The sequence below is a fragment of the Lepidochelys kempii genome, chromosome 1, assembly GCF_965140265.1.
Source record: "Lepidochelys kempii isolate rLepKem1 chromosome 1, rLepKem1.hap2, whole genome shotgun sequence".
NCBI classification, from domain to species: domain Eukaryota; kingdom Metazoa; phylum Chordata; order Testudines; family Cheloniidae; genus Lepidochelys; species Lepidochelys kempii.
This window is the reverse complement of record NC_133256.1, coordinates 205,941,133-205,953,799: the sequence shown is the minus strand read 5'-3', so window position 1 is coordinate 205,953,799 and position 12,667 is coordinate 205,941,133. Positions and strand designations below refer to the sequence as shown.

Below are 12,667 nucleotides of genomic sequence, written 5' to 3'. Positions count from 1 at the left end.
CAGAGACCCTTGTTCCTTACTGAGATGCTGCCTGTATGAGACTATCACAGTCCACTGTCTTCTCCTTAAAGCTATTATGGGGGTTATGCTTGGAAGGACTCTGCAGCCCTGGCTTATTTACCTAGCTAACCTCCCTCCCCGTTCAGCCAGCGAGGAGTTGCCAAGGGATGGGCCACACATCCTAGAAAAAGAGCATTCCAAGAGGTCTTGGAGCCTCCAGAGAGGTTATTTCCTCTTCCTCTGTGGAGAGTGAATTCTCCTCTGGCTCCTGTCCTGGAGATATAGACTCAGAATCCAGAACTTCTGATAGGATATTGGTACATTATCCTTAAAATAAGTAATACAGGAAGGGAAACTCTGGTCTCTTGAAGCCTTTGCTAAGGTTCCCTCTAAATATAAAAGCAAGAGACACTGCATTTCGAACACTAAACTCTCTCTGGAGGAGGCAATAAATGCAGAATAGCTCTGTGAAAAGGGGGGGACCCTCTACTGCTGAGATCTATGCCAAACTGTATAAAATCCCTAAAGAAAAGTGGAATAAATTTGGTCATGTCCTGAAGTGAATTCTAAAATCTTCGTACTGCTTTTACATATATATATATATATATATATATATATATATAAAAAACAAAGCCACTCATCCTGTGAATGCTATTGCCTACAAAGATCCATTGGACAAAAAAAAATTAGAGCATTGACACACCACAATACTGGTTTGTGCTGTGTATGCCCTACCTCCACTTCAAAAGCCTTCCTCTCCTGGCACACCATAAACAAAGCACATAAGACTAAGAGGCACATTTTTGGCTGCAGTCACTGACCCTGTCCCCCAACACCACTAGGGCCCAGAGCTCTTATTTCAGACTGGTTTGAGTTCCCCAAAAGTATGGAATTGTTCTGCTCAGTCCTGGCTCTGTCCATACCTAAACCAATCAAACAGTCTGGTGCATCCAAGTCAGGCTAGAAAACCTATCCTTCCTAGTTTTAAGAGATTCAGAAAGTGGTTTACCTGTGTTCCATAGGCTTAAAGGAGATATACCAGCATGTCCTCTTACATCTGCCTGTCAGTATCTGTGCTTCACTCTGGACAATTATCATTTCCAATACATGATCATCCTTTTGTTCCCCTCTTTGGCCTCACAGCTTTTCTCCAAGATTTTGATAGCCCTGATTACCTCCCTGAGGGAGGAGAGGATTTACATTTACTACTATACAGGTGACATTCTCATTGAGTCTGAGTGCCAGCAGAAGCCATCTGAGATGCTCAGTTGGGTAATTCAAGCTCTGCAGAGGTGCAGCTTTTGTCTTTAACCTGGAAAAGAGCTCCCCAACACTTCTCAGGATCTCCAGCATTTGGGGGCCCGATTGTGCATCCTCAGAATAAAGGATGTAGATCGTCTTGTTCATAACTCACAGATAACCACTTGGAGGAGCACTCTATCTGCTTGATCTGATGTGTCTAGCACAGTCACAGTCCAGTGGATCTTTCTCCACACACGACCTCTCCAGGCTCTCATTTTCTCCATGGGAAATCACAGTGAGGATTCCACGTGTAGTCCTCTGTATCTCATGTCATCAATGCTGGTGTCCCTACAGTGGTAGCATAATATACAAAACTCAAGGAAAACCTCTTTCAGATCCAGCAGTGACAAGGATCATTGACCCCTGTATCAGCCTTCATGCTGTCACACTTATAGCTGGGCAAATGATCTTCAGCAGAATCCAGGAGGCGCATCAGCTGGCTGGAGATCAGTGCCATCACTAAAGTCCTGAAACACCTCTCCCCTCTCTTGACCACCACTGACGACAAGATGGCAGTGGTCTACGTCAGCAGGCAAGGCAGGACTCTCAGCTCCTCATTGCCGGTGAGAGGAAGCATCTAGAATTCTCCCTGGACAGAGAGGAAATGTCTCTCCATTGCATTATCTTATGTTAAAGGATAAGAGCAATTTACAAACTGTCGATCTCAGGGGAGTGGGATCTGAACAACAATATCCTCTGTTTAATGTCCCTCTAAAAGGGCATTTTCTAAATAGACCTGTTTTGCCTCCAACAAGGGGGGAAAAAATCTGATCTCTTCTGCTCCCAGCCCTGGTAGAAACAATACTGGAGAACAGATGCCTTCTCCTTCAATTGGTCTGACCTCTCTTCACCAGAATGGCCAGGAAGATCAAGCCACACATGAGCAGCACAGAGCACTGTCCAGCACCCTTAACTACATTGTCTTATGTGTGTAATCCTATAGTATGGAGTTGAAGTCTGAGTAGAATGAGAGTGCTTCACCAAGAGCGGGTTATGTCTCTTTCGTAAAGGCTGCGAAGAAAGAAGCATAGGAGTTTGAAAGGTCTTCCCTACTCCTGTGCCATCATGGGAGAGTGGGAAAGGGACAATAACACAAATCAAGCAGAGTATCAGTTTGTATGTGCAATAAAACAGGATTGCAATGGTAACACTGACATCACCTTAAAGCTGGTAGCAAAAGCTGTATTTCTATGTTAACTTGATAGCAAGGTTTGGAGTTACTCCCTCTTGTAAACATGAACCTCTATTGATGATTGATTGTGTTTTTCATCCCCCACCCCCCAGAGTGAGATACAGCTGCGTCAGGAAGCAGCGATGAGGCAGCAGCTTGAGGGGGTGCTGAATGAACACAGAGCACTGATTGATGCTCTGACAACTGAAATCCTTCTGGTCAGAGAAGAAAATGTTGCCATACAGGTACAAAGATGTTGAGCCTTTCCTTTGACACCCTATGAAGCCCAAGGCAGGAACTAATGCAGTGAAAGATTTAAGCAGGCTCTTTATCTCTAGAGTGATGTGTCTGAGTTGACATGCATTGGCAGAGCAGCATAGGGGGCAAAGGACTTTATCAGCAAGGGACGGCGCTACAAATCGGCATTGAAAATATGATAGTTAAAGAGACGAGGAACGTAATAGCGGGGGCGTTGTGATAGAGGGGTTTGTGGAAGTGTAATGCCAACCCTCTGTGCCTCATTCTAAGTAGTGGTATATTCTCCTCGCTTCAACAAGCTCCAAATTCCTATCCATTAAAAGGAGTAATGAGAAACATTTTTTGAGAAAATCCTTTTAAACTTTAATAGAAGCTTTTAGTACAGCTTAGCCTTACTTTAATGGACACCCACTGTGCAGTCTACATGCTTAAAACTTTGCCTCTTTGCTTTCACAATATTAATACTAGAGGGGCAGTGAAGTGGAACTGACTTGAGGTCTTATTAGTTTCACCGTGTCACTCTGCAGCTGTTGTGAATTAGGATGGAAGTTGCAGCCATAAGAGAAAGCAACCTGGAGAAGGAAGAGGAGGATGGGGAGCATTCGGGGGATAATCAATAAAAGATGAGGCTAGTCAGGAAGGAAAAAGAGGAGAGAGAAATAGGGGAGACAAGTGCAGAGATGCCTTTTTGTGGCACCTCACTGGGGTCAGATTAAAGCTTTGGCACTAAGTGGGGAAACAGAGGAATAATACATCTGTCTAATTTTTGTCCCTAGAACACAGATCTCTGTTTATGTGGTTTTTTTTCCCCTCCCTTAGAAAAGGCTTCAGCAATATATGGTGGTAACAGATGAACAGTTGATTTCACTCACTCAGACATTCAAAAGCCTTCCTATAACAGATCCTAACAGAGGGCGAAGTCCAACAGATTTTGGAGTTCCAGTCAACAGTCAAGGTAGGTGTCGTTTCAGCACATTAGTAACTTTAGAATCCTAGGTGACACTTTGGAAAACGCCCTCAGCTCCAAGCAACTCCTATGACAGTATGGAATAGTTGCCAAGAAATCATTGACACAAACCAGAACTTGACCCAGCAGACACCTGTTGTAATCTCATTGAATTCAGTGGGACTATGTCAGATAGTAACTATCATGCTTGGCAGTAAATTGTCATACACAATCATCTAGTCCGAGGCTGATTGATGGATCCTCTTTGAGTCTTTTAGGTACATCCCATATAAACCTGGGAACTGTTGTCTGCTTCTGTGCCACAGTAAACAGCTCTTATCTCATACGCTCTGCCCTGAGACACGGCTGCTAACCTTTGGATTTTACAGGCATCTTGTCCTCGTTTGTTTATTTAATATTCTCTTCTATACAGTTCTGGTTGGTCCCCTGTTAAGATATAGATATTCAGGCCTGTCTGCAAAGGCCTGTACTTTAAGAATTTAGGTGTATTCTTATCACTTGGCTAATTAGAGGTATAAAAGAAAGAATCAAAATCACTGTCTGCCAGTGTAAGGTCCTTCTCTTACTGTGACAGTCTGAGGCCCTGTTCTTAGGCTAAGGCCTTTGGCTAAGCAACAGAGGCAGCCATAAGCTGGGAAGCAACTGGTCACATCCTCCCATTCCAAACTAGTCACATTGAAAGGAGGTGCTATTGAGCTGTTAAGAATACACTCCTGTCCTGATAATGCCTGTCACCTCCAGAGAAAGGGAAGTGCCTAGAAGATGTAAAAGGAAATTTAGGTTGATAGTTTTCTGTCTGGTAAGAACTCACTTATCAATAGACACAGCTGGGAAACCCTTATGTCTTTATAGATGTAGTTGTGAAATCCTCACTTCTGTATTGTTTTGTCATTATAGTTCCCACTTTGCTATTGTTTATTGGCATGGTCTCTGTCTGGTTCTGTGATTGTCTGCTGTATAATTAATTTTGCTGGGTGTAAACTAATTAAGGTGGTGGGATATAATTGGTTAGCTAATCATGTTACAGTGTGTTAGGATTGGTTAGTTAAATTTCAGTAGAATGATTGGTTAAGGTATAGCTAAGAATATTACTATATAAATTAGGGGCAAACAGGAAGTAAGTTGGGATTCGAAAATAAGGAAAAAGGAACTTGGATTTAAGCTTGCTGGAAGTTCACCCCAATAAACATTGAATTGTTTGCACCTTCGGACTTCGGGTATTGTTGCTCTCTGTTCATGCGAGAAGGACCAGGGAAGTGGGAGAATGAAGCAATAAGCTCTCTAACATCCCCTCTTTCACCTCACTGGCAGCTCCAAGCCTCGATCTGGACTGTGAGGATCAGTCATGTAACCAACCATGGACCTATGCTGTACATGTGGTTATACCACAAACATTTCTATTACAATTAATGGCCCATTCCTTACTCTTTCTATGAGGATTCTGTTCAGGAAGAGCCCTTATAGCTGCTCCTGCTGTAACTCCAGAGGTTTCAGAGCAAAGCTCCCCTTCTTTGAACACAAGTAATCCCTCCAAATGCTCTGTCCTCTTTGGGATGTCTTCCAAAAATACTCTTTCAAAAGAGTCAAAGCTTCAAAGCATGTTTCTTTCTGTACCTCCTGACGAAGGAGAGTTCTTGTTCCCTTCTGACTCCTCTCTGGATGGTTCAGACACTGATGCAGTAGTAGAGGAGGCTAACTCATTAGTTACTTCAGCAGGTATTTGATGATCAGGGAAGCCAACTGCCTCATATGAGTCAGTTGGAGGAGCTGGTGCTGAGAAGGCAAATGACACATGGGTAAAGCCCTGCAAATCGGTGTATATCCATTTTATATCCGTGGACCATGTTTGCGAATCACAGATCGCATGCAGATACAAATTTTGTATCCACACAGGGCTCCACACATAGGAAAGAAGCTCTGGAAGGATACTTCTACTTGGGGAAAACATAAAGAAGGATTTTCTCATTCCTTGTTAAGGTTACTGAGGAACAGTGATTCTGAGCAGTAGATTCCCCATAATCTGACATTAGTTAGTAACATCTGCTACAAACTGTACGCAATGCCTCTGACAGACCAGTTCCCTTTTGACTCTTTACCTTTAAGAGCGCTGTTATGCAGCCATTCAGTTCTGTGATCAGCCATGTCCTGCTTTATCCCTCCTACGGTTTTCCCTTTCAGGCATTAATGCCCTGAACAAAGCTGTTAAGGGGAAATCCAGATATAAGGTCACACAAATGGGGGCTAAGGGGAGTGGGGGTGTGTGTGTGCGTGTACTCCAACTAAGTATGATCTCACAACCAACTGTAACAATGCAGTCATGTTTTTCATTTTGTGCTTCCCTGGCATGTCCAAAGCAGATGGCGACGTGTACACAAACCAGTCATAGGCAAGCAGTTAGATGAGAATGGTAGCCCTGGTTTAGATGGCTGTGTGCATGCTAGTTAGAGAGTGGATTTAAAAGGAGGGTATACGACACAGAATGATTGGAAATAGAGTGGTAACAGCTAAATTTCTGTCAACCAGCCCACTTTACAATGAAGCGTCAAATGCATATTCGTGTGCATTCTGAACAACTGACGAGTCGCATGCTTGGTGACAGTCTCTTATGGGGTGTTCTACAATCTGATCACTGAAGTTTAATTTCCATCTTGGAGATGGAAAGCAATTTCAGAAATACAGAAAGAAGGTTACGTTGGGTATATTAAGGTTTTGTATCCTTTCAGAGTGTGCTCTTCATCAAAGGTAAAATACTATTAGGTAAATTCCCCCTCTTCTCCTCTCCCCCCCTCCACCATGTTTTCGGTTGTCTGAATGCAGGACCTATCTTGATAGGAATTTATTTTTCTATTGCTCATGTACTAAAATATTTTGTTTCTAATGCCCCCAATTCTTGCCTTGTCTGTCGTCTTCAGAGAAGCCTGTATTATACTCTACTGTGCCCAGGACCAATCTTTTCAGAAGGGAAAACACACTTGTATCCTCACAGGAGGAGCTGCCTGTGAAACTTCATCAGTGGTCAAGTCCCCCAGATGCTGTAGTGGCAGGCAGCAGTTTGCCAGCTCATGTGTTCCAGCCAGCTGTATTGTTATCTCCACCTAGACAGAAGAGTATCCAGGAATTCCCTCCTTTTCAGAATGGTGAGATGGTGATCTGTGTCTTTGGACAGAATGAGATCATTATCCTTCACATATGGTGTCAAATATATTGTGCTCCCTCTTTCAAATAGTAATTCTTTGTTGAATGAACTTCCACCAGGATTTGGCCTTGCCCACTTGTTTTTTTTGGAGGCAGCCCTTCTATGCAAGTTCAGTTGGGGCAACTAGGTGCCTGGCACCATTAGAAGCTGCCTGGCATCAGAAACCAGGTCTCTTGCCTCTGCAGCTGGAGCTGTTTCTGCCCTCTCCTGTTTGCTTGTCTTTCTGTCGACTGCTGACTCTCAATTTCTGCAGCCCCTGCTGACGAGTAAACTTTCAGTTACAAAGCATGACAGAAATAAAATGACTATTAATCCTCCAAAAATAATTTTTAAATGTAGCCCTATGTACAAGGTTTCAGTAAGTTTTTAACCATATCGGAAGTCTGAAGAGTTTGCACTATATTGTTATTAGGGGTGATAAATGGTCTGTCATTAGATGTTAAATTTCTTAAACCTGTTTTAAAAAACGTTAACTCCTAAACTACAGATTTACTTCCAAATTCTGAGAGAAGTCGCTCTGTACTCAAATGCTGTAATTTGGGAAAAGACAAACTGCGCTGGCTTAGCAGCGGGTAACTCACATGCGCTATTTTCAGCATTTTGCATATTTCCTCTGATGTTGATTCTGGGCTGTAACAAAGCAGAAAATAACTAGCGATCAATCTTTATAAAATGGAGGACTTACTCAGCCACAAAATAAATGTTTATTTCAAAGTTTCCAACTGATATTGCAAACTGAAAAGTTCAGCTCCTCTCTTCCTTGGCTCTTCAGCCCATTCCCCTCTGCTAGCTTTAAATCCAAGTACAGTAGAACCTCAGAGTTACAAATGTCTCAGAAATGGAAGTTGTTCATAACTCTGAACAAACTATTATGGTGGTTCTTTCAAAAGTTTACTACTGAACATTGACTTAATACAGCTTTGAAATGCAGAAGAAAAATGCTGCTTTTAACCATCTTAATTTAAAAAACAAGCACAGAAACAATTTCCTTATCTTGTCAAATCTTTTTTTAAACTTTCCCTTCATTTTTAATAGCTTACATTTAACACAGTACTGTACTGTATTTGTTTTTTGTTGTTTGGGGGGCAGGGGATTGTCTCTGCTGCTGCCTGATTGCGTACTTCTGGTTCTACCGGTCAGTTCATAACTCTGGTGCTTGTAACTCTGCGGTTCTATTGTAATTGTTAAAATACTTGCAGTGACCTCTTTTGGGGAACATGAGCCAATGATGTACCCTGAATAGAAAACTATCCACGTCCCCATCCTTGGTTGAGTGTTACAGTTCAAGCCCTTCTCTGTGACTTAGCTCCATTAGGTTAGTACTGCACAGTCACTCCCCATGTTGAAGACCGCTTGTTTACTGTTCCTTTACTCTTTGTCTGTAGCATTGAAGAAGACAGTTCAAACATATCCTGCATCCCACATCTCTCCATCTATGGAAACCACTGAGAGAGAGCCAAACTGGCAAAAGCGCTCACCTTCCTCTGCAGGAACTCAGAACACAAATGAAGAGAATCGTCTCCTCACCCAGAGGTGGCGAATTCCTCCCATACACAAAGACTTGGAGAGTTCTTTACTGTCAGATGGTCAGCAAGGGAGAAGCACCTTGTCCCCAATGGACAGATGGGCCATTGCTGGCTCTGGGGAGGAGCAGAAGCCCAGTGCACCTGAGGAGCACACTCAAAGCAATGATCTGTTAGGACAGATAGCTGAGCTGACACTGCAGAACTCTGTTATCAAAGCTCAGCTGAGCAAATTCAGAGATCGCTCTCAAGAGGCAGGGGATGGCCTCCATCAGCCAATTACAATGCAAAATATGAACACTAGTTTAGGATCAGCCATGCAGGGACAGGTAAGAACGTAAGAGAAGGTAAAGATTGGGTTGTCCTTCATCCCCCCATCTCCATTTCCCACAAAGTATTGATTTTTTTTTTTTTTTTTTTTTTTGGGGTATCAGGTTTGGGTCTCTCTCTCTGGCACTGTAAGGGGGCGAGTAAAAGAACTTGTTTGTGTGTGGGGAGGTCTCTCTCTCTCTCTCTTTTTTTTTTTTAAAACCTCATCCTGTCTTTGAGCTAGCTTGACTCCCTCATCTTCCAATTTTCCTTTAACTGGAGATTGCAACTGCAGTTCCTCATGTGAGGCCATGATAACAATGCAAGCAGCCTTTTGGAAGGTGGAAGTCAATGCTGTCTGCGTGCTGGCGAGTGAAGGATGCATGGCAGACTTAAAAAGCCTTACTCTCTTGTTGCATGTAAGCCAGATTGGCTTAGCCTTAATGTCTGTGGGAAAGAGAAGCCTTTGTTTACACTAGGAAAATTGGGACCTGGAACTGAGCTGCACTGCTGGTTAGTGTAGACAGGCCACTGCTTTGAGTAGCAATAGAGAACACACACACCTGAAGCCTGCCTCCACTACAGCCTTGACTCGTGTTACCATCAGTGGAGCTGCATTGCTGGTGAACTAGGGGTCCTAATTTTCCTTGTGTAACTGTAGCCTAAGGGCTTAATTCTCCATTGTCTTACACAGTGTCTAGTTATTTACAGCTGTATGAAGCGGGTATAGAACTGTAGTACATCAGAATGGTCATATTACCCTCAGTTTGTACTCTGTGTGTGTGGTTTCTCTCTCTCTCTCTCTCTCTCTCTCATTTATATAAGTTTGAAACTTCCAAATTTATTTTGTTTGTAATGATTTGTGTTAGACTTTGCCAGAAGTATCAAAGAGCTTGGAGGAACGAATAACAGAGCTGAACCGCCAAAGTGCAGAAGCCCGTGGTAAACTGCTACAGCTGATAGACCAGCAAAAATTGGCCACTGTCAACCCTATCTCTCCACCAGTATCGCCTATTTTACCTCCCCCCATAAATTGGACTGGTATGTAGTTCCTTTTTTTTCTCTACAGTAAGGTATTTACCTTTGTACCTACTACCTTCAGTTGACTAAATCAGCAATTCCCAAACAGTGTGGTCAACAGTGCACTTGCTGACAATCCACTGAAAGCTGCCTGGTCATGTGGTGTAGGCTCTCCTTGTTTACAGCAACTAAATTTCATTAAGACAGGTAAAAATACATCAGCTAACATTTTCCTAAAGTTACTTTTATTTGTAATTAATTGCTGCAGTTGTGTCATTGCCTGCTGTATTCACTCTTCATCATGCTAATGTCCATAGAGCCACTACAATGAGTTTGTTAGCCTGCTTACAGTTTGGGCGCAGAACTAGACTTGTCAGTCATGGGCAGCAAGGGAATGCCTCCCCTCCCCTCGTTCTGCTTCCACAGTGGGAAGCAGCTTGACGAGGCCTCCTTTTTGCAGAGCTTCTCTGAGTGAAAAGTCCCATATTTTATTTCAAATTTCTCATTAAAAATCCCACTCAGTAATTTGGTCATCTGATTCTTAGTCGTGTCCCAGGGCTATCTGCCTTTTGAGATGTCTCTCCCCTTAGGTCTGGTTCCTTGCTGAGGACCTGCAGGATCCTCTGAGATGATTAAACTGTATGGCACACTAGAGAATAGTCAGTGCAGAATTTATTCTTCCCTGCTAGTTCAAGCTCCATGGATTAGCTACCATGCTTTTTTTTTTTTTTTTAAACTGTCCTGTAGACTTAGGACAACTTAATCCTTTCTTGAAGTGAAATGGCAAGCAAACTGAGGAAGGGGAAAAGGCCATTAGGTAACAAACCACTGAAAAACCATAAAGGCTAGAACTCAAAGGGTGTGTGTGGGGGGGGAACAGTGCCTAGCACAATGGGATCCTGATCCCTGATTAGTCTATCAGTGCCATTGCAATATTAATACAAATAGTAAACTAAGAAAATGGAGAAGTAAAAACATAAAACAGACAGAAATGAAAGATACTAAATAATTCATGCATGGAGGGGTTACTGCACCTTCACCAGAATTGAGCAATATTCCCTTACTCTCTAGAAAATGAAAAGAGGACAATTGAGGTGTCTGTTCCAGTGGCAGAAACTATGGACCACTCCAAAGGAGATACTCCTTCCCCTGTGAGTGGGGCCAGTGTAAGAAGGTAAAACCAACTAATTAGATTGTTTGAGTGGGTGACAAACAAATGGTGGGAGAGTTTTTCCTACTGTGTTAAATTACCATATTCTCCCAGGTATGATTGGCATTCTATGGTTTCATTACAGTTTAATCTGTAGAGATGGGAAATGGACTGTAACAGGGTAGCAAGTGTCTTCTGTTGAGCTCACCCTGTTAGCAAGTGTTGGAATCCTCTTGGGAGATTGACTGACTGATCCCTGCTGACTCTTTGTGGCAGGTGTAGCTTGTTAACTCTTACCTACTATAGCGACTGAAGGGGTTCTTCTGTCACTGTAGGAAATCCACCTCTGCAAGAGGTGGTAGCTACGTCAATGGAAAAAATCTTCCATTGACCTCGTAGTGCCTGCACTGGGGCTTAGTTTAACTTAATACATTGCACAGGGCATGAAATTTTTCACAGCCTAGCTCTGTAGTGTAGACCAACCCCGAGGAATTAATATGGCAAGCAGGCAGTGTGGTGTAAGAGTGGGCAGTGAAACTCTTGTGACAACGAAATTGGGTAATACTTTAAAAACAAAAAACCCTGGAATTTAGTTGTTTGGGTTAGAGATGAAGATTTCCCCCCTCATTATAACAAAGGAGGATGTTTCCATTTCAGTAACTTTTCAATACTTGCAGTTGGCATAACAGTGCTGCTTGTGACAAAGATTTAAGTGGTTTGTTGGAGGCTGTTGATGTAGATACCAGACACATGTCTCTGATCTTGTATTAGTGTTCGCTTCCTCCTTCTCTTTTCCACCTCACCTCACATGCGTATAGATCTACGGGTGCCTCTAGCAAGACTTGTTCTCCATTAAGTACCACTTCGGGAAGTATGAAATTGACACCTGTCAATCAGAGGACAAAGGTAAGACTTAAATAAGGCTGCATGTTAGCATTCTCTTCAGCTATGGGCTTTCACTGCTGTGTTCTACATATGTATTGAGGATTCTAGACACATACTGGGGTGGATTCTGCTCTGTTTATACCAGTTCAGTCCAGAGTAAATCAACTGAGGTAAAAAGCTACTCTGATTAAGAACAGAAATCCGAATCGGGGCAGCATGCAGGGGACACTTTTGCAGTGTGTTAATGTAACTAGTCACTTGCCTCTAGAGGCTTGCGTTAAAGCATACAAGATACAAATGAAGTACAGTAGAACCTCAGAGTTATGAACTGACCAGTCAACCACACACCTCATTTGGAACTGGAAGTACGCAATCAGGCAGCAGCGGAAACAAAGAAAAGCAAGTACAGTACTGTTTTAAATGTAAACTACTGTGCAGAAGAAAAATGCTGCTTTCCCTTTATTTTTTTTTAGTAAAGTTTCAAAGCTGTATTAGTCAATGTTCAGCTGTAAACTTTTGAAAGAACGACCATAGCTTGTTCAGAGTTACAAACATCCTCCATTCCTGACATGTTCGTAACTCTGAGGTTCTCCTGTAATGCTAGGACTGTATTCTCCCAGTGGACATTTGTGCACATTATCCAACCACCACAGAATTTGGTACCTATGACAGTCTGACTAGATTTCAGATTAGCAGCCGTGTTAGTCTGTATCCATAAAAAGAAAAGGAGTACTTGTGGCACCTTAGAGACTAACAAATTTATTAGAGCATAAGCTTTCGTGAGCTACAGCTCACTTCATCGGATGCATCCGATGTGAAGTGAGCTGTAGCTCACAAAAGCTTATGCTCTAATAAATTTGTTAGTCTCTAAGGTGCCACAAGTACT

The 12,667-nt window shown here is 42.6% G+C and overlaps 1 protein-coding gene across 9 annotated transcripts in view; it reads left to right on the top strand.

Moving 5' to 3' along the window:
- The window catches only part of SPICE1 (spindle and centriole associated protein 1), a 57,493-nt gene that overhangs the window by 21,268 nt on the left and 23,558 nt on the right, over positions 1-12,667 (top strand). For 5 of the 9 annotated variants that reach the window (XM_073310001.1, XM_073309992.1, XM_073309983.1 and 2 more), the window contains exons 10-16: positions 2,587-2,718; positions 3,551-3,686; positions 6,611-6,835; positions 8,280-8,746; positions 9,596-9,767; positions 10,818-10,920; positions 11,715-11,802. In XM_073310001.1, the coding sequence (XP_073166102.1) occupies positions 2,587-2,718; positions 3,551-3,686; positions 6,611-6,835; positions 8,280-8,746; positions 9,596-9,767; positions 10,818-10,920; positions 11,715-11,802 (1,323 nt within the window). The remainder of the gene's footprint in view (positions 1-2,586; positions 2,719-3,550; positions 3,687-6,610; positions 6,836-8,279; positions 8,747-9,595; positions 9,768-10,817; positions 10,921-11,714; positions 11,803-12,667) is intronic. The other 4 variants (XM_073310008.1, XM_073310049.1, XM_073310039.1 and 1 more) reach the window with 2 other exon arrangements.